The sequence below is a fragment of the Sciurus carolinensis genome, chromosome 1 (assembly GCF_902686445.1).
Source record: "Sciurus carolinensis chromosome 1, mSciCar1.2, whole genome shotgun sequence".
NCBI classification, from domain to species: domain Eukaryota; kingdom Metazoa; phylum Chordata; class Mammalia; order Rodentia; family Sciuridae; genus Sciurus; species Sciurus carolinensis.
Genome location: NC_062213.1, coordinates 10,672,886 through 10,695,382, shown reverse-complemented (window position 1 = coordinate 10,695,382; position 22,497 = coordinate 10,672,886). Strand labels below are relative to the sequence as shown.

Here is a 22,497-nt window from a genome sequence, read left to right as displayed (position 1 = left end):
CTACTATCCCTGTCCCCAGCCCTTTTTAAGTGAAAGGGCTAAATTCAGAGCTTTGTGGCAGTGACTAGAAATTGTATATGAGTTACTCTTTCCCAAACTTGAGAACTCTGACCCTGGTGTCTTCTTATTCCCTAGTCTGAAAAATACTGCATGAGAAATTAAATACTGTTCTGTTAGTTGATTAATTGATTTCAGTATGGTTTCAGACATAGAAGTGAACAGGCCTCAACATTAAGATGGAGTGCACATATATACCCACATATCCACATACACAATGAAAAATGTATTAAGACATTGACATAGTGGCCAGAATGGATTTAACTAATAATCCATAAACCATTGCTCAGTGTGTTCCATAATTTTGTTAAAGATTGTGTTGATGTTGATTTGCAACCTTATATTTAGATGTAATAATAGTCCTAGCCTCATGAAAAGACAGGAACAAATTAAAGAATAGACGTAAACAAAACTACTTTAACCTGTGAATTCTCAACCTTTTAGAACTTGTTCATCATAGTTTCCCAAATATTACTGACAATAATTTTGCAACTATAATCTTAAAATTGTTGGCAAGGATATAAAATATAGAATATTTAAAATTTTATCTATGTAGTTTGGGAACTTCTTGAAGATGCACAATCTAGTATTTCTGGCACCTTGCATGTAGGGGGTACATCATAAACCTGCTTTGATTGGTTGACTAGTGGTCAGAATGTAGTTTGATTGTCTTGGAAGAACTCTTCAAAAGTGGAACTTCTGCTACTATTTCTATTATTAGAATAAGACCCAGTCTTGATCCTTTGGGAAGAATCACTCCTCTTTTCATATGTTCAGCATCAAATGCCAAATGGTGGGGTTTCTATAGACAGTTTTTTTTCCTTCAGTTATTTATTTTAGTAGAGTTTTCCTTTTTCTATTGTTTCATTCTAATCAATTATTTTCTCCTTCAAAAATTTTAAAATATAGTTGAAATTCTGTATTGTAGGTTGAAAACTTATCTTTCTAAAGCTGATTAAAATAGTGATCAAATACATTAGTAGATTCGTGTAAGGGACATTTCGTACTTACTCTTTTCAAGAAGCTATAATCTTAAACTCTGCAGTCCCCCACATCATATGTAGATTCTATAGAATGGTGATTTTCAATCTAACTATTCAGAAATTGCCGTTGTTTTATTTTTGGTCAAAACGTTTGGTCCATCTAGATATTTTAAATTAGATAACTATAAAATCATATTTTCATGTTTACTTGCATTTAAAAATATTCTTAATTTATTTTTCTGCTGTTTTCTTATTTCTGGAGCATTTTTAAAAGCCCCTATATCTCCTATCCATGTGATTGGTTGATAGTTGTGTAGAAAAAGGACAGGATTTGAAAAACTTTTTTTTCCCAAACACTCTATAGTTGTCTTTCTGCTTCTTCAGATGTTTTCTCTTTCATTTTCTCCTGAGGTTGATCGTTCCTTAAATATGTGCCTCCCAGGATTCTCTCTTCTGTGCTTGTTCCATAGCAACCTGCTTTTTGTCATAGTTGTTACTGCCCAGTTACAATTCTCTCTGTGTGTGATTATCTTCTCCCACCAACTCTTGAGTTACTAATGGCTGGAGGATTGTGGCCTGTATTTACCCTCTTACTCAAAAACAGGCACACACACGTTTAGCATAGTGCCTGGGGGATGATAGGCCTCACTAAGTGCATGTTAAAAGAATAACTGAGATTGAGTATAAGTATTTTTCCCAATCAGATATATTTCTGAGGCACATATATTGTTGATTTTTAGATGGTAGCAGTCCCTTTCAGAGTTTGGAATCAACTAGTAAAGCTGGATTGGAGATTGCATCTTGACCTTTGTCCATCAAAGGTAGTGCTTTCCTCTCAAATCTAGACCTTTCACTAGTATATCGAAGGGGACATTCCAGGTCAACAGAACAAACACCCAGAGTTTTGCAACCTGTGCACATTGTCTTGGTCTTCAGTAACTTTGTAGTGGTCACGTAGAGACAGGCTTCCAGCTGCAAATGTGCTTATCACATAGAACAGGAAGAGTGGGACAGAAGGAAACTCTGAGAGAGAAACCTTTGAGCATTCCTTTATTTGTTCATTCCTTCAGTACAGAGATACTGAGTTTTCACTGTGTGCTGTGCCCTGTGTAGGTGGTGCAGATTTGGAATTTGTCTTAGGGCATGCTCAGTTCCTGTTAGACTCACCAAAAAATAATTCACTTTTCCTCTTATGTACTGTAGCAGAGGTCTTCTCTAGGAAAGATAAGGACAGGGGACTAGACCAGTTCCTCCAAACAGTGTGACTCTTCTCCAGCCATGGCATGAAAAAATAAAGCCCAAGAACTGTGATAATCTTAAAACTATGGGGCTATTAATTTATGTCCACCCATCCATATAACAAAAACAGTATTAAAAAGGCATGTAACAACATTCTGTGATGTCACATGATAATTTGTTTAGTTTGTTTAATAAAAGTCTTTCACAGAAATACACAGCTTATGAGCAAAACTTATGAGAAAGTTGTAAATTGGTTTTTGTTTTTTTTCTATCAAATTAAATTGTCACCAGATGTTGAATATATACTTTATTTTTAAAGCTAAAGATTGCTGTATTTTTGACTCGCTTTACTATTTTGTGTACTTTACCAAGTTAACCCTGAAGTTGAAAGTTAAATTCTTACAGAAGGTGCTAAAGGTATTAATTGGTTGAGATATACTCCAGAGATGGCTGGAGTTTGCCAACTTTCCCTAAGTGGACATTACATATCCTTTTGAAGATTAAGGGATTTAAAAAATATTTTTAAAGTTTTTGTCAGTATTTTTGTTAAACTGTCTTTTGGTAGTGAAGCCAAAATTACTGCTAATTAATGTCCCCTGGGCCTAGACAGGTAGGCAGGAAGAAGAGAAGCTGGGAGTGAGGAGAAGAACAGGGAAACTTTAAATCTGTAAAAAGGGCAGTGTGCTCTCACGTCTTGGGATACCAGAATACCAGCCAAGGCCCCACTTCTATGTTACTACCTTTAAATTAAACCTGCTCTGTATGCTTGCCGTGGCATGCTTCTCTGGTGTTATACTTCAGCATTTGAGAAAGCAGAACTCATCACCAATAACCAATGGTATCAGTAGGACTCTTAAAATGTGCTGGTGTTTAGTCTTTTACTTTCTGAGTTCCGTCATAAATCGTGTAGTCTGATTTGCTTGTCTTTTGCCTTCCTGTTTTTCTCCCTTTAAATCATGATTCCTAAGCTCTTTTTTAAGCTGTGCCCTAGATCATTACATAGTCACCTCTCTCCCTCAGAAAAGTAATAGCACTAGAGTGGTTTGGATTAAGAAGAAAGTCAGTGCTTATATACTATCTTCAAAAACAACCACACATAAAGAAAACGCTAACTTTTCTTGTAATTCTGGCATCATTCTATTACTAGTATTACTGTAAAGGACATTAGTCAATATTTTATATGTTAAAAAAAGGGACTCATATATTTCAGTTTTCAGTTCTGTATCATCCGGTTACTCACCTTCGGAGATCCGGACAGAGGTGTGGTGTATTCTCCTTGCCAAGACTCTGCCGCCTGAGCTCATTTAAAGATGGTCTGTGACATGCAGTGTCAAGGGATTTGGTCTCAGAAATAGGATGAACTGCATTCAGTGTCCTGTGGTGGTGGCACAGAGGTTTGAATACTTTTCTTACATGGTTACAGATCTGGTTTCTGTGTCATTCACTGGATTGCTTCTTATTTGTGTGTGGACTAAGGCAGCATCAGCTGAAGTAAATAGGGAATTATATTTTCCAATTTTAGTGTTTGTATTAAGCTTTTTCCAAATAATGATTGCAGAAAGTTTTCAAATGAAATCTTTCTGAATGATGTTTCTAAAAGCCAGGATTATCCTGTATTTTATTGCTCTTGTCTTTGAGTAACTCTGCTGAACAATATTTTAATTTTTTTCAGATAAGCATGATGGTGTACAGTAAAGTTAAATCTAGGTATAAAGCTATAAGTTAACTACCTTTAAGTAGGAGGTATCTAGCATCTAATACTTTTTTATTACAAATTGTAATCCTGGGAAAATTATTTGTTGAATATAACCAATCACAAGTTGATTCTAAAAAAAAGTGGAAAAAAAAAACCTTTTTTTTTTTATTAATATAGTATCTCAGAATAGTTTGGGAAGATGTATGGAGTATTGTTTGTTATATCTAGTGTACAGCATGGGAAAGGCCATCCTCTAAACAGAATTAGAGCTTTAATTCCATTTATTGCTTTGTTGTCCTCTTTTCCATAAGGTTTATGTGCCTAGGAATTAAAAAAAAAGGTAGTGAAATTGAGAATGAAAGGAGAGATGGTATACATTACATGTGGAAGGAATCATGTAATAAAATACTCTCCTAATGGATTAAAATCCTTTTCAAAGGAGCACTTTCCTGAAGATAAGACTATTTTGTTCCCGTTCCTTTGACCCCATATCTAATTAGTCACCAGACTCCTCTCATGCTTCCCCTGGGAACTTCCCACGTTTCTGTGGAAGATCTGGGTCCCTCGGTATGCGTTTTGCTTTTTTCGTGGGCCGTCCCCCTGGGTGATGCTCGCAGTGTTCCAGGTCACTGTGCTCCTGCTTTGCCTTCCCAGCTCTGTCCTCCTCCTCCAGGCCTGCTGGTTCTTCAGTGCAGCCCTCAGTGCTCCACTGTGTCCCCTGTTCCTAGCAAAGCCGCTCTTCACTTAGTTCTCTCTGTTATGAACTTCTGTGGCCATGTGGTCATTTGACATTGGCTATCTCTTGTCCCTGAATGTCCAAATTTTGTTTTATAACTTAATTTTTAAACCCGTGTCAAGTAGATCGTTGCCATTTTGATTCCTATAGTTATTGGCACAGTGTCATTACACATGTTGGGGTATAGAAAGAGCACCCATGTCATAGGCTCTGCATGTGTGTAAAATGTTATATTGCTAATGTTTTTGTCTGTCTGAAGTGAATGTCTTGTTCTGACACTAAGTGAATGAGTGACTTGACTTTTAATTTTAACCTTGAAGGGAATATAAGCGAAATAAACTTTGAAGGGTTTTGGACATCTGAGAGCTAGAATTCTTGAAGTTATGAATTTTAAAAGTCTTCCTGTACAAAGGTCTTTCTCTCTTCAGGCCTCTACTAGGTCAAAAAATAAAACATGAATTATTAAAAATGATTCAATTGATATTGTCATCTATTTGTTCACGAAGTCATATTGTTCTGGCATTTACTTAATGTTTCATGATCAGTGATGTACTTTATCATTATTTGATTTTTGTAGCACATAGGTACAAACGTTAAATTCATTTTATGTATTCGTGACCTTTGTGTCCTTATTTAAGGAAAGAAACAGAGTTTTGTAACCTCTGCTAGAAACCAGACATGGTTTCTAAAGTATGTGGGCTTTGCATCTGAGGGACTTACCTCTGGTGATACAGACAGACAAGTGTATGAATAAATGCAATAAATTGTTATAGGTGCTATGATGGAAATATATGAAGAGGACATAAAGGACCCAATCCAGTAATCATAGCCATTCCCATTTAGAAGTATAAAGTTCGGTCACCATTATGTCAGTGAATTTCCAGTATATTACATGTAAAAATTAAACAAGATAATATAATTGCTACATAGAAGGTGTGGATGCTGTTTGTTTTCTTCTTTTAGAGATGAAACAAACCTAATCAAAGTTATATAGTCAGTTTCCAAAATAGAGTCTAAGCATGCTTCAACTCCAGTCACAGTGCTGCCAACAGCATTTTTGTTTGGGAGCATAACTTTATCCCAAGTACCCAGTGGCATGGTGGCATTTGGGAGACATTAATATTTGCACTTAGATTTAAATTTTCATTGGATATCATAACTGAAAGTGAAATTTGTGTATTTAAAAAGAGGTCTTTTAAAATTATCCTAGTTCCCAAACTTACACAGTTGCATACAAAAGCTAATGTTATCACAGACCAGAAGTCCTCATGGTGGTTCTCATTATGCAGAATTTTTCTGGCATTTTTCTGTGCTCATGTACCCAATCCATACTCTCAGTTCAGCTGCCAGGTTCTCTGTGCAGGTGCTCAGGTCCTGTGAATGCCTCTGAGCCAGAAGGGTTGGAAATGAATTCTAATCCTTCCCCATCAAAGACTGGGTTGCTTCCTGTTCTAGAGGTTGATGCATGCCACTCCTCGCTGGACTTGGATACATCTCTGAATCTACATGAGAATGATGTTAAGGTTGCTAAAGAGAAGATATTTTGGGGGGATGACTTGTTGAAGAAATGGATCTTTTAGGGGTATGTAAAATTTACTTAAAAAAATTAAAGTGTTTCTAGGTGACTTCTACATTCAAAGCACCTTTTTATATTATGTTTAGTATTCCTTACCATAAGCAATAGGCAGTAGGATTTTCCTCTTCACTTTTTAAGTCAGATTGCTCCTGAACCTGTTACACTACTAGAATATGCAGCCTGCCACTTTTCTTGGTCATAATTTCCCTCTCCATCTGTGCTTGAGTTCTATTTTCCCCCCGTAGTCATCCTGCTTGAGCCTTCCTACCTCTTCTCCTGGTGTGTCTGTCAGGGATCCAGATTCCACATGCTTTGGGCAGAGAAAAATGGCTTTCTCCCTTTATGTGCTAAAATTAAATTTAAGGGAAAATTCACTGCTTAGACTTGCTAACTACTTGAGGCTCTTTTATTCTCTTTTTTCTGTGGCAGAGAAAAAATCGAGAAGAGATTGAAAATAGGACAGCATTAGAGTGCAAAGTGAGTTTGTTGGAAGGGGTCTTAGGATAGGAGGAATACAAACTGCTCTAAGGGAAAGAAGTAGGCTGACCTTCAAATTATATGAAAACCTACTGTCTTTAAACTAGCAATACTAGTACTTTAATAGTGTCTTTCTTAAGCTAATTGGCCTTGCTAGCAGAATTTGATATGTATATTATCAAGTTCATGATAGCTTCATATTTGATGTCAACAAGTTAGATAAGTGACAGTACTTTAGTGCCCTCTGCTAATTAATTAGAAGTAAAGTGAACTAGACCCTTCCTAAACAGTAGGTAAAAGGATCTAGAAGCAGGAGATCAACTAGAAAATAGTCTCAAACAGCATGAAGGACTATGTTCAGGTACCTGCTGCCGAACTCGAAAAACCATATGAATTCACTTCACCAGGGGAGTCAACGCCATTTTTATACCTGAGTAGGTCCAGTGATTTTATTTTACATGTTCTTGTAATGCTTATAAGTACAGTATTCTCTTGTTTATAGAGTAATTCTTTTTGTGATTATTACTGCTATAGTCATTTTAATCTTACATTATCTTTGATATAATTAGATGAAAATGAGTAAATTGAGTACTTTAACCTAATGTCACATGTCCTCTTTTTGGTGGATAGCTTTTTATTTATAGTTAGTGGGCAAGGGTTGTTTTGTTTTGTTTGGGGCCTTCCTGAGAAGCTCTGTGATCATTCATTTCCCTATATGGCGAGTGTAGTTCTCATCTTTTAGGTGCACACATTCTTGCAATCAGATTCATTGGTCATGATTTGTTAAAAAAAAAAATTTTTTTTTTTCTGGTACTCGGTAATTTAGCGTGGGAATTGCCCTCTGAAGTCATCAGATCTGGGATGGAATTGCAGCTCCTTGGATCATTAATGTTGGTGAGGTATTGAGCAAATCGGCCTGTTTCCTCATTCATTAAATGGCATTGAAACAAACCCCCTTAGAGAGGTGTCCTAGGAGTAAGTGAACGATGTTGTAAAGTCCTTAGTGCTGCGCAAGTGGTGATGAGAATACAGCAGTTACCCTACTGGTAGTGGTGCTCGAGGGTTGTTATGAATCACATATGAAATTTATTTCAAGTTTTAAGTCACTACTTTTCAGCAAAGGTTTTTGCACTTTTGGGAGTACTATCTAAAGGTCCCCCTCCATCTCCTTGTCTTTGCTGTAGTTGTAATACTATATTTACTTCACTATTGGTTATACCTGCCATTTTACTGAATGCTTACTTAATGAGAACCTTAAGTACATTTTGATTTAGTTTTTGCAATTATTCTGGAGAAGGCATTTTTACATGGTGAGGAAACTTAGGAGTAGTAAGACGATGGGAGCTGCCTGCTGAGCTGGAAGTGAGAGTCCTTGGTCTCGCCTCAGATCTGACTCCAAGGTCAGTGTTCTTTAGCGCTGGACTGCCTGTTGGACATTGTGCTTTTTGTTCATATGTCTTCCTCAGTAGACCTAAACTTCTTGGATGTTGTTTGCATTTCAAGTTCACTTTTATTTTTTAAACTCCTTTAAATTAAATGCAGTGTGTAATATCAGAAAATGTCAGTGTAAGTGAGTCTAAGTAGCTTATTAAGAATCTTCTCACTGAAAATAAGAGTTTGCCATTCTGATGGGAAATTTGAAGTTTTAGGACTTGCTTTTAAGCCCCATTGGCAGATATTTTTTGTCATGAGAATAATATGAATTTACTGTATTTGACCTTGCATTAATGTTAGCATAGTATTTACTTGAATCTTATCAGATTATAAGCCTTTTTCATTATTGTGATACCTCAGAGCTTGTGAAAGCTGTTGAATACATAATGGATTTTAATTAATTTTAGTGCCAATGTTAATATTTATCTGATGTATTTTTTTATTAGGTGTAGTAGACACAGAAACGTGTCCATTTTTGTACAAGTTACTTGATTAGTTTTGTTGTAATGCTTCTGTAAAGTAGTAATGATAATAAACCCTTGATTGCTGGAAATGTTAATGCATATACACTATTTTATGATCATGAAAAATACTGTTTAAATCTTAATTCTGACTTACTTTTATCACTGTCTTAGTGGTTCCAGTCTATTGCAAATCTGGACTCTGTTTTAATTTGTTTTGACCTGTGCTGGGCACTTAGTTGACAATTGGTGTATGACTGCATGAATGGATGATACATACTTGATAAGGAAAGTGAAGTCTGGAGAGATTATATTAAGTTGGTAGCAGGGTTCTGCTTCCAAGTTCTTTTCTGGTTCAAATGTTCTCTCATTTCATGTTTTGGTTTATAAATGCACACTTACACATACTAGTTTCATAAATCATGGGAACCCGGGGACACTTAATCACTGAGCCACATCCCCCGCCCTTTTTATTTTTTATTTTGAGATGTCTTGCTAAGTTGCTTAGGGCCTTGCTTAGTTACTGAGGCTGGTCTTGAACTTGCAATCCTCCTGCCTCAGTCTCCTAAGTTTGCTGGGATTATAGGTCCACTTATCATTCTTGATATGCTTTGCCCGAGTCATATAACCATTAAGAGAAAGAATTGGACTGACCCCAGGTCTTCTAGATCATCTTTTTTCCTATATATTTGTTGGTCATATTTCTATAAAGGGTTTATAAATTAGACATATGTCCTTTGCCATATTTGTTTCAAATCCTTCAGTTTTTTTTTTCATTTTAGTCATAAGAATACATATTTAATTCTTTTCTCACATGTTTTTACAGAATAAAATGTTTATTTAAAAATTAAGCTATTTTGGAAATGTTAATTTTATAAAGTATAAAGAGTGATTAGTAACAGAGATTGTAAGTTTTGTTATGTTAGGACATTATACATACATATACATATTTAGTCAGTATCTTTGAGCTCTTGGCAGCATCACTGTAATCATTACTAGAGTTGGGCTGTAAATACCCTACTTAGTAGCTACAGGAGGATGTGGGGAACATGATAGGAAGTTACATAAGAAAATATAGGTAAGTGCAGTCACAGCTACATTGTAAAATTAGAGAGAAAAGAGCAGTAGGGAAGGCATTGTTGAAGTAGGCACAGTGCAAATTCATTCTTGCTTGCATGCATTCATACACTCACTCTACAAATATTTAGGTGCCTACTATGTGCCTCGTGTTAGATTCACATGTGAGCAAAACAATTATCCCTGCCTTTACCCGAGCTTGTTTCCTGGCGAGGGAAAGCAGGTCCTAAGCAATAAACACAATCAGGAAATTATTTAATATGTTGAGTGCTATAGGAAAACCAGAGCAAGGTAAGGGTGGTGAGAGATTTAAATGAATAATTAAGGAAAGTGACAGTCTGGTAAGATCTTTGGGCATGTTCCAGGCAGAAGAAACAGATCGAAGATCCAAGGATGGTACCTAGCTTGTTAGGATCAGAAAGGGGAGATCATTATGACTGGAGTAGAGTGGATTTATACACACAGGTGGGTCTGCTCAGAGAGTAGTAGGAGAGGAGCTCAGAATGTAGATACTTGCGAGGGCGGTGGAGACCATGTATTTGCCTAATAGGATGAATTTGGTTGGGGGTAGGGTCTTAGTGCAAATTCTTAGCAGCTGCATGTCTTTGGGGAAGGGAAAAGAAATTTAATTTTCTCACTTAGTAACTTAATTGTATTTGCATGCCTTTTCTATATGTGGCAGTTTGAACATTTTCTCTATATTTGAAATAGACCACTAATATTTCAGAAACGAATGTCTGAGTCAGTTTACAATATTAATCTGTAAGTTTTTTTTTTTTTTTTTTTTTTTTTTTAATTTTTAACAGGAGTGTGTTGCTGCTGTTCTGCTTTGCGTCCTCGATACAAACGCCTGGTGGATAACATCTTCCCTGAAGATCCAAAAGTAATTTGATCTACATCTACTGCTCCTTCTTTTTGCGACCCATTCCGCCCCTTGCTGACCTCCTTAAGGTTTCCCTACTTTGATCTCTACTTTTATCCCTATGTCTTGTCACGTACACTACTCTCTTTTATACTTTTTTTTTTTTTAATTTTAAGTTTACTCATGCTTGCTTATCTATTTCTCAATCTTTTTTATAGATTAGGCACAAATCTGGGATGAAAGGTGCATGATGTTTGATACTCTATATACTGTTTAAGCAACACAACAAAAGTTTATGAAGCACTGTCAGATGGGTTTTAGTATGTGCTTAGGACACAACTGTGCACATGACAAGATTTTCTGCTTACAATGAGCTCATGCATGTGGGACAATAACTAGTTTCAAAGCAGCTGGGTTTGGGTGATTTTGTTTGACGCTGCCTTACACTTTCTAACACTCCTTTAGTCTCTTGTTAAAAAACATATGGACACAAAATGTTAAAACATTTCATTTTGATTTCCCGAATTTGCTTTATTTTAAAGTGTAGCCAAGTATATGGAAACCTTTTGGGAATGTTAACTTTAGTGTCCATATGTATTATTTTTAATCAAAACTGTTTGAATTTTCAACTATGGAGAGGAGGTTAGTCATAAATACTATTAGATGTCAGAAATCTTGAATAATTTGTGGCATATAAAAATCCAAAAGACAGGCCTTTATAGAGCTTTTCATACATTGACTGACAAAACAAAAACATAGAAGATATTAAATCACAGTGCATAAATCAGTAAGTAAAATGCTAGTTAAATCAAGGGATAACATTATGGCCTCTAAGTCAAGGGGATAACACTGTAGGTTGCTATCCCTAGGTGGTGTTCTCAGAGGAAATGAGATTTTCTGTAGCACATGTAGAGAGGTAGAGGAGAATAACCTCTTCATTGCGTTTGAGGGAAAAGAGGAATGGCATTAGAAAGCAGGAGATATATTTGAGGTCAAGAGCAAGTTGATCCTTCAGACTTAAAATGAAGGTTCCTGTAGCTTAATTATAGAAATAGTGTTGACTGTGATTTCTGATTTGAAATTTCATATATATTAGTTAATAAATTGAATATTTAAATCATTACTTCCCTGAAAAGTCCAGGACATAGTTACTAAAGGCACGGTAGAGGACAGAGTATGGAGGAATGTGAAGGGCAGATAAAGTGTCTACTTTACCCACTTTAACTTGTAGATAATGTGGGCGTTTTGGACACTTGGAGTGATGACAGGTAAACTGGAGAATGGTTATGGAAAGACTACTTTGCCAAGTATTCAAATAACATTTAATCTGTAAAATAGATTAAAGAAGAGGCAAGATTTTTATGCAGTTTACACATTAATGGCAGTGAGGGGGAACAATAAACAATTTCCCATAATTACTAGTTGTTAGTTTCTATTAGGTAATGAAAGTAATAAATAGTACCTATCTCATAAAGTTCTCTTAAGGACTGAGTGAATGAATACAGTTCTTTGCTGACTGTGGCTTCTCTGGTGTCCATCTCAGTGCCTGGACACAGTTTGCACTAAATTAGTATTTGTTCAATGAATGAAAGGAAGTATGATTAAATTGCTCTATGTTCTTTTAGCACTATGAGCCCCATGAAGGTTCTTTGGAGGAAGCTGAGACCTGAAGGTTGTACTATCTCAGTGAACTAGAGAAGGGTCCCTAGGCTGAGGTGGCTGAGTGAAAGGAGCCATACACAAGAGGTGCAGACTCTGATTCCATTGCAGAGTAGAGTAGGTGCACACTAGGAGGGAGTGATGCCACTAGGAAAAGAGCAGAATTCCCAGAGAACGAGGGGCCAACTGAAGTTGAAAACACATTGATAACATTTGTATTTGTAGATTCATCATCTAATGTAATTTTCTTGTCTCCTTTTCCTCCTCCACTTCTTCTAAGTAGCATATAGTTAGTTGAACGATATCTGTCTGGCCAAGAAATTTGGGTGTGGTGATTTACTTCAGGTTGTATGAGGGTGGGGAGAATCATTAGACCTATTGCATACATGTCATCTTCAGAGGATGGAGAGAAGTGACATTTTATAATTTTGTATAAGGAACCTGTTGCTATTCCTTTTTTTAATACATCAGCTAAACATAGATTAATAAAGTACTGAATACCTTCTCCTTTTAATTACAAAACTTTATAATGATATCAGCAGATTCTGAATCATTAAAGGAAAGCATATAGTCACTGTTGGATGTGTAAAGGAGTATAGGCTTAATGATTTAACATTAAATTGAAGCAAATTTTGTCTGAAATCTTTCACTAAGTATATTTGATTTCCTACATACTGAGTTGATTGTTCTATAAAGGAAAGTGTTAAGAGTCTGATTCATTGTTTTGGAAGGGCCATTTAAATTCTTTGCCTAAGTGGGGTGTTTCTTTAACTTTTTCAAAGTTGTATATATCCAGAGTGGTGAATATTATTAGAACTGAGAACATTATACCTGGAAAGGCTCAGCTTAAATGTGAATTAATTTCCAGTCCAGAAAGGGAAAATGTGAAACAGGCAACATTTAAAATACAAAAAAGAAAACCAGAAACCAAAAAAACAAAGAAAAACTAAGCACGAAAATATAAATAATCTGTGTACTTGTCATTGTTTTTAGGATGGCCTTGTTAAAGCTGATATGGAAAAATTGACATTTTATGCAGTATCTGCTCCAGAGAAGCTGGATCGAATAGGTGCTTACCTGGCAGAAAGGCTGAGCAGGGATGTTGTTAGACATCGTTCTGGGTAAGGAAACTAATTGTTGTTAATGTAGTGTCTTTGCAAAATTCTTCCTTGGCTAAATTATCCTATAAATTATTGTGCCATCTGATCAGGCAAAGACAATGTATGCAGGATAAAACATTATGGTATTATAAAGGAAATGTATAAAACCTATGTAGATAACTAGCTTATATTTTCTGGCGGTCAGCTCTTAGGAATGTACTCATGTTATTTAATAGATTTGCCATTATTTTCAGCATCCATTAATTTTTAGAATTTCTCTGATACCAAATAGTAGAAATCTGATTAGTTGGTCTGTAGTGTGTGTCTAAAAATCAGTGTCTAATTTGAAAACAAATCCTATTAACAACTGGTTTTGATACATCTTCAGTTTTACCTCTCAGAGGGAAGAATCATGTTAGGCTTAGATCCCAAGATTAAGAAAATGTAAGCATGCTGATTTGGAACTGATCGGTATATGGCTGCCTATAAATCAAGGTCTAGCATTCAGTCCATTCTCTGTGCTTGAACAGTAATAACTTTGCAATCTTAAAATATAAATGCTTTTCTATATCGTCATTTTTCATCCTAGTTTCTTAGTATTTTGTCCTCAAGCTGGTCTGTCGACTTTCTGACTTGCACATTGTTATCACTTAGAACATTTTAGTGGGTTATGGCATGGGTAGTTTCATACTTTGATTTTTGGAGGAAAGTTGTCTAAAAACTGAATTCAGGTTACCTACAAGATTTAAAATCTGTTGAATTGGAAAATAAAATTTATGAGACATTTCCTTATACTATTCTGTTGTTTCCAGGGTTGTTTTGTGTACTCATTATAAATATAGGTAGGTCATACCAGAAATTTAAGCACATTGCTTTTCTATTTTTTGGGTCATATACAGATAAATACAGTTCAAAGCCTGAAAAGTGTCCATATTTACAAAGAAAAATTACAAAAAAAGGGAGGTCTGAAAAAGTTGTTTTAAGGAGGAGAATATGGGAGTAGTACTGTGTAGTTTTTGTATACTTCAACACGAGGACTGTTTTATAATCTCTTAAGATCATTAGTCCTGTGTGAGAATTAACATTTCAGTTAGAAGTTGCTGAATTTGCCTTTTTGTGTTATATTCTTGCAAATAAGTTTATTTGAATCATTACAGTGAGAAGAGCCCTTAGGAGAATTAAGAGAGCTAGGACTCTTTGACATTGTTTTTCTCTACATTTAGGTATGTTCTAATTGCTATGGAGGCGCTGGACCAACTTCTTATGGCCTGCCATTCTCAAAGCATCAAGCCCTTTGTAGAAAGCTTTCTTCATATGGTTGCAAAGCTGCTGGAATCAGGGGAACCAAAGCTTCAGGTTCTTGGAACAAATTCTGTGAGTAAAACTATTCTCTTGATAATGTTTTTAAGTTCAGTTAGCATATCTAAATTAATCTCCCTTTAGAGTGTTTTCACCTGGGAAAGGCCAGTTCCTTGGACAGGGCATTGGGACAGCTAGTGTAGATGAAGATATGATTAGAACACTTTGTCTCTAGTGTTTTCTATCACTCTTGGTAAAATCTGTGACATCCACCATTCATAATGGAATACTCTGCTATAAATGGATTGATACCTGGCATCTTATTTGCCTTGGGTTATCTGTTATAGCACTAACTTTGTATCTTGTTCTTCTCTTGAGTTTCATGGTTTTTCAAAATAACAGCTTTATAGAATTCACCCTTACGAAGTATGCATTTGAATGACTTTTTGTTTTTATAGAGTTGCACATCCACCACCTCTCCATGCCCTCCTTCTCCAACCCCTGGAAACCACTAATCTACTTTACTCTCTCTATGGACTTTCATACTTGCAATATTTAAAATAAATGGAATTATCCATCATGAAACCTTTTGTCTTTTATCTTTCACTTAGCATAATGTTTTGAAGGGTCACCCAGGTATGGCATACATCAGCACTCCATTCCTTTTTAGGACATCATAGTCCATTTTACAGATACACTACACTGTGACTTATCCATTCATTAGTTTAGGATTGTTTGGACTTTTTTGGCAGCTCTAACCATTTGTTTACAAGTTTATGTGTGGACATAGCTTTTTCATTCTGTTAGGTTTATATTTAGCAGTATAATTGCTAGGTTTTAAAGTTAGCTGGTTGTTTTTCACAGAGCTGCATCATTTTATATTCCCACCAGCAGTGTATGAGTGTTCCAAATTCTTTGCATCCTCACCAATACCTGTTATTATGTGTCCTTTTGAGTAAAACCATCCTAGAGGGTCTGAAGTGGTATTTCATTATGGTTTTGATTTTCATTTCTTTAATGACTAATGATGTAAAATCTTCTTTTCATGTACTCATTGGCTTTGTATGTCTTTGGAGAAATGTCTGTTTAAATCCTTTGTTATTTTTTAATTGGAGTGTCTTTTTATTGTTCAATTTTGAAAGTTCTTTAAATATTCTTAATACAAATCCATTATCAGATATATGATTTAGAAATATTTTCTCAGATTCTCTGGTTCATCTTTCCACTTTCTTATTAGTGTACTTTTAGTCACTAAAGTTTTTAATTAACTGAAGTCCAATTGGTGTAATTTTTCTTTTGTCACTTCTTTTCCTTTGTGTCTTTTAGTCTCATATCCAAGAAACTATTACCTAATCCAAGGTCACAAAGTTTTTCTTCTATGGTTTCTTGTAAGAGTTTTATATTTTAGGTCTGTCATCTGTTTTGAGTTACTTTTTGTGTGTGTTATAGGTTAGGAGTTCAGCTTCATCCACATTTTGCATATGGATATTCAACTGTCCCATTGCTATTCTTTCTGTTCTTTCATTATCAATTGACCACGAAAGTCAGGGTTTGTATCTTCATTCCTTCTTCGACTACTTTTGAACTATTTTTCTTTGCTATGCTCACTTTTTTTTTTCTGTCCTGAACCATACATAGTTTGTTGGAAAGGGAAAGGAAAATAAAATATAGTGATAACGTTTTTTCTGTTGTTTTTACCTTACATTCCTGAGTCACCTTACATAGCTTGCCTTCAGTCTCACTGTATAACCTTCAGTCCTACTGAGGACTGTATGTTTTATAATATGTATGTATTATACAATATGCTCCTAGGCATGTTTTTATCAACAGCTAGTGGAATGATATATCACATAGTGTTGTTTGTGCATGATTATTTTCCGACACAGGTAGAGGAAGTATAAGTGGTGACTGCCAGCATGAATTCCAGCCTCGGTTTGAATTATGGCTGTACAACTCTCTAGCTGTGTGTCTTGGGCAAGATATTTAACCTCTGCTTGCCTCAGAGTTTCATCTGTAAAATAAGGATAATATAGTTCTAATTTTATAAAATGATTGTGTGACCTGAGTTAATACATATGAAATTTTTTGAACAGTGACTAGCATTGTTAGTTACTATTACTGGTAAGAGTAGATTGTTAAAAAAGCAAGAGTATGCAAATCCTTATTTGGAAACCCTTAGTATGATATGGCATATTTCCAGATGCATTTAGTTATGTAATTGACTTAGTTTTAGGCAATGAGCTACTGAAGTCTCCATCTATTTCCTTCATGATTAGATGGGGAAAATTTAGGGGAAATGGTGATATAACTGGGGAAAAGATTTAGCATGCATTTCTAGGAGTTTCTTAACTTGCAGCCCCAAGTGCCATTGGAACTGTTTTAATGAGTTATTTGGGCAAATGACAAAAATCCCAGGTTACCTACTTTTAAGTGAATTGTATTAAATCAAACACTATATTTTCTTAACCAACATTATTTATCTAATACTCCCTGGAAATCTAATTTTAACTTTTTAGTGGTGCCGAGTGCCTTATGTTGTCAATCATGATGGGTATTGATTTAATATTTTAATTTCGTATTTGATATTTTTATATTAATTATCTTTGTACATTTTATTGTTGACATTTGCCTTTTTGAGCTGGTGCCAACTCAGTAAAACAGTAATAGATATCATTTATTTAGGATCTCCTTTGTTAGGTATTTTTAAATTTTTACTCATTTTTTATTATAAACTGTTGCAAATATAGGAAAGTATACAGTATACCTGTATGCACACTGATTAAGGAAATAAAAATATTAAGTAATGTTAGTATCACTATATGATAATACAAGTTGAACATCCCTAATCTGAAATGGCAAATGCTCCAAAATTCAAACTTTTTGAGCACTGTAACTGAATTTTCAGATTAATGGTGCTCAACTAGTAAAGTCTATACAGATATTCCGAAATTAAAAGATCTTTGAAATCTGAAGCAAGTTTGGTTTCTAACATTGCGAATAAACAGTTTTACTTTTAAATAATAGTACACAGTGATTATAAATGTTGATAATATGCAACTTTGGTTTAAGCTTTTTAGAAAAATAAAAAAAAAAATAGCATGTGCTCTAGGTACTTAAATATATTGTGTCGTTTAATTTTGATGAAACCCTTGAAGATTAAAAATATTAACATTTTATATATAAGAAGTTGCAGCTTAATAACTTCCAAAGACCTAGTAAAGTAGTGTCATATTTAATATGGCAGTTCAATCCTAGGTGTTCCTCCAGAACTTATCTTCTTTACAGTATAAGTACTCAGTCATTTTTGTGGATTAAGACTTAAGGAAATCGGCCTGGGTAGATAGCTCAGTCAGTAGAGTGCTTGCCTGGTAAGCACAAGCCCCTGGGTTCAATCCCCAGCACCAAAAAAAAAAAAAAAAAAAGACTTAAGGAAATCATAGATTGCTTTCCTTTTTTCCCTCTTCTTGTATTTGGTTGACCCATCTCATTTTTTTCAAGCATTACTGCTAATCTTAACCATTTTCTGTAAGCATTGACAGTTGTCCCCAGAGAACCAGTCATTGAAACCATTCACTACACTAAAGCCACTACACTAAAGCAGTGGTTCCCATCCAGGGACAGCTCTCTTCCCTCTCTCCCCTCCCTGGATTATTTGGCAAGTACTGAAAATGTTTTTAATTTATACAGTATAGGTTGGAGTACAGGGGTATTGAGGAGTTGAGAAATGCTGCTGAACATCCTGTGGTGCACAGAATAGTCCCTGCAGCAAAGGTTTTATCACCCAATTTTACTAGTATTTAGGGTGAGAAACTGCATTGCTCCTGCCTTTCTTGTCTTTTTTGAAACATATTTAATTCCCCACTTAAATTTTTAAGTGGAAAAAATAGGACATATGTTTTACTGCAAATATGTTATGCACAAGGCATGGTGCTGCCTGTTCTTTTTCACCAACCCTTTACGTTAGGCATTCCATTTCACAAGTCACACATGTAGTTAGTAAACATGGTGCCTGAATCCAGATCCATCTAACAGAGCCGGTTCATAATCTCTGCATGGTGCTACGCCTCATTTTCTCCATTCTTGCATGTAATAAGTCTGTAATGACAATATATTTTTTTAAACCCATAAGGTTTATTCTGAAACCTGACAAGTTTAAAATCTGCTAGAGTTTCCAGAATTAGGGGAATTAGTTGACCTTCTCCACTTTGTGCAATTCTCCTGGAGGGCAAGCCGCCCTTTTATCCTGCTCTTTTTTACTTAAGGGCAATTGGGGCTGCTTCTGTAAATGATCTCTCAGCTTATACTTTTATTTGTGACTTTCAGTAAATGAAAACAGAATGAGTTTTTTTCTCCTAAGAATTCCCCAGCATATTGAACATTTTAATGGAGATTTTTGTTGTATTTATTTTTCTGATTTTAAAAACAATGTGTTTATTGCATTAAATTTGGAAAATGCTGAAAAATATGAGTAAATTGAAGTCATAGTCACCTGTAATTCCAAAATTCAGAAGTTGTCCCTTAATACTTTAATTTCTTTTAATAGATTAGAAAATGGGAAGCATAAACCTTTTTGTTTTTCTGTTTAATTTTTTGAGCATTTTCCCATGTTACTCATGGTTTATTTTAATAAAGAATATAAATATTTGGTACAATATTTTCCAAAACTTTTCATATGGTAATATGTAAAATAGGAATATTGAGAATTGTAACTAAATCCCTGGGCTAAAATGGCAGTTTCAACATTCAGTAATTGTGTCACTTTGGACAAATGTCTTAATCTCTCGTCATCAGTATTCTTTCTGTAAAGTGGGGATAATGGCACCCTTTCAGGGTTCTTGGAATGACTGAGTAAGAACTCATGCTGGGTGTGGTAATGCACACCTGTAATCTCAGCAGCTGGGAAGGCTGAGGCAGGAGGATCGAGAATTCAAAGCCAGCCTCAACAAAAGCAAGGAGCTAAGCAACTCAAGGAGACTCTGTCTAAATAAAATAGGGCTGAGGATGTGACTCAGTGGTTGAGTGCCCCTGAGTTCAATCCCCAGTACCCCACCCCCCAAAAAACAAAGACTCATGAGAAAACACTTAGCATGCATTGATGTGCTGCAGAATAGTTGGTGCTTATGAGTTTAATCTGAACCAGGTATAGTATTTGTGGCCCTTTTCAAGAATGGTAAATCAAGGCTCAAGCCAAACTATTTTAAAACCTTTTTAATATCATTTATTCAAATTTATTTCATTTAAATGTTTTGTTTACAACAGAGATTAGTAATTCGATGATTGTGATACTTTGGTTGAATAATACTTTTTTGTCTTTTGAAGTCATCAGTCTATATCCTGGCAGGTATTTATTTATATATATTTAAATATGTAAATAAGCTAACAGTTTATTGTGTATAGGCTGTCTGGTATACAGAAGTAATAAATGAATGAGAAAACTAAGAAAAAAAGTGCATATTAAGGAATTGTAGGAGTTGGGTCTGTGACACATGTGGGATATTCCGAGTTTCCTAAACATCTGGGGAGATACATACACACAGAAAGGAAGTAGAATAAATTTTACCATCTCCATATTTTTCTTTTCTACTGAGTCTGTCAAGTTTCCTTCAGTTATTTTTCCTTTTCTTGTCCCATTTTTGTGTGAAGTTTGTTCACTCATGTGTCTTCGTATTAAGGAAGATTTTCTACCCACAATTAAGCAATACTGTTCTCTAGAGATTGTGGCCTTATTAAGCTCTTCACTGAAAGAAACATCATCAGAGTGGAGGAAATATAGAGAGGAGTTAGAGCAAGATTGCTCCTTCCAGAGAGTGGGCTCAGTCACTCAAAGGTAGCTGGATATTACAAGGTGACATTTAATGTCTAGAATGCTGTATCCTTGGTTTTCTGAAAGTTCATTATTAAAAAATTCCTTTTGTGTGTATGCAGTATTTATAACTCTTACATTTCATTTGCTTCTTATTTGGATATTGCTTGTTAATATAACAGATACTGAAAGTAAATGGATTTGTTCCACACATTCAAAAAGGTGAAGTATATTGTAAGTATTGTTGTTTTTGTTTTTTAGTTTGTCAAATTTGCAAATATTGAAGAAGATACACCATCTTATCACAGACGTTATGACTTTTTTGTGTCTCGATTCAGTGCCATGTGTCATTCCTGTCATAGTGATCCAGAAATACGAACAGAGTATGTATTACTTTATTTTATGACTTATAGTAAGTAATTTATAGAGAAATATTATGTTTATATATTACATGATGATTATTAAAGAAAATAAGAATGTGAAACAGCTTTTCATTGCTGGTAGAAGATAAAACTGACTGAAATTGCAAAACCAGAGTGGTTTCCTAATTCAGTCACTAAAATTCAGTTTTTACTGTAGCCAGAATGTTCCTTCATGCTCTCCCTGCCCATCTCTGATCCTGTCATTCTGTCATTCCCTCCTGCTTTCATCTCTCAAATGAACCCACTTGATATCTCTTGAATACTTTAGGCATACTTCTCCTCAGGACCTCTGGACACATTGGTTTTTTTGCCACAACTAATTACCCATGTGACTTGTAATCTCTATTTGTGCAGATTTTCTCTCTGATACCACCTTATCCCAACAGTTCCCTCCTGGCCACCTTTTATTAAGCCCTCCCACCCCACCCCAGTTATTCCTTTTTCTTCTTAATATGTCTTCTTGTCTGTTTCTTGTGCCTCTGTGGAATACAAATTTCAGGAGCACAAGGCCTTTGTTTTTGAGGACTGTTGTATCACGTGGTAGGCTCTAAATAAATCCTTTTGAATCAATAAAGAGATATATTGAATGAAGTGATTGTATTATATTGCATCATTGTCAGTCTGAGATCGTCACGACTACTGACATGGGTATTTAAACACTTTTAGCATTTCTAGAGGTACCTAGTAAAAATCTGGAATTGAACACTTAATAACAAACCCAGTCTATACGTTAATATCTATATCAAGTGCAATTTTTTTTTTTTTTTTTGCTGGCAGTAGGGATTGAATCCAGGTTTTAATTACGTGCTAAACACTGTACCACTGAGCTACATCCCTAGACCAGTTGATATCTACACAAAAATGAGGTATTTTAAAGTTAAGAATTAAAGTCAAAATGACCTTGGTAAATATAAAAAGCAGTTTGAGCTAATTCATCCCTGTAATATACCTAATTAAATGTAATTGGCCTGAACTCTGGTAGTTATTATAAGCAGTCAGTAATCAAGATATAGCATGTTTTATAATTTTTTAGTTATTTTACAATAACTAAGGGAACTTGTAGCACTATAGCTTTTAGTTGGAGTCTGCAAGCTACAATATTGGTTTCCATGAACGAAAATAAATGTGAAAGTTATTTTAACTTGGAGAAAAAAGGTGAGAGGTAATTTAATAGTCACTTTTCAGATGTGATTTATTAGTCTGTTAGTATACTGTTTCCTCAGTATGGTGTGGGTCAGGAAGAGTCCTGTTTTTAATGCTTTATTATGAAGTGTGAAACTTTGGAGGTACAAATACTGTAATTGCCTTATAATAATTAATTTTCTGTTTATCCCAGTTAATATCTTTTTTCTATTAAAGGACATATAAAAATATTTTTTAAAAAAATTACACAATGAGAGCAGGCAAAATTCTTTCTGATACCTATGATCTGAAAGGATGCAGTTAAAGAAATTTAAAAAAATTGTAGCAAGGCAGATTCCTTACTTTTAGGTATTTATCGCCCCCTAGTGAAATGTCTTGTCTTTTAAAAAATTTTTCATGTAATGTTTTTCATCTGTGTTTACCAAAAACAAACAAACAAACTTGAAAGCTGGGAACATTTTCTTTTCTTTTTT

General features: G+C 35.0%; 1 protein-coding gene across 4 annotated transcripts in view; it reads left to right on the top strand.

Annotated features, from left to right (window-relative positions):
* Efr3a (EFR3 homolog A) overlaps positions 1-22,497 on the top strand; it is a 91,885-nt gene that overhangs the window by 17,838 nt on the left and 51,550 nt on the right. For 2 of the 4 annotated variants that reach the window (XM_047556023.1, XM_047556013.1), the window contains exons 2-5: positions 10,543-10,619; positions 13,251-13,378; positions 14,581-14,731; positions 20,721-20,842. In XM_047556023.1, the coding sequence (XP_047411979.1) occupies positions 10,543-10,619; positions 13,251-13,378; positions 14,581-14,731; positions 20,721-20,842 (478 nt within the window). Of the gene's footprint in view, positions 1-10,542; positions 10,688-13,250; positions 13,379-14,580; positions 14,732-20,720; positions 20,843-22,497 lie in introns of those variants that run through there. The other 2 variants (XM_047556032.1, XM_047556042.1) reach the window with 2 other exon arrangements.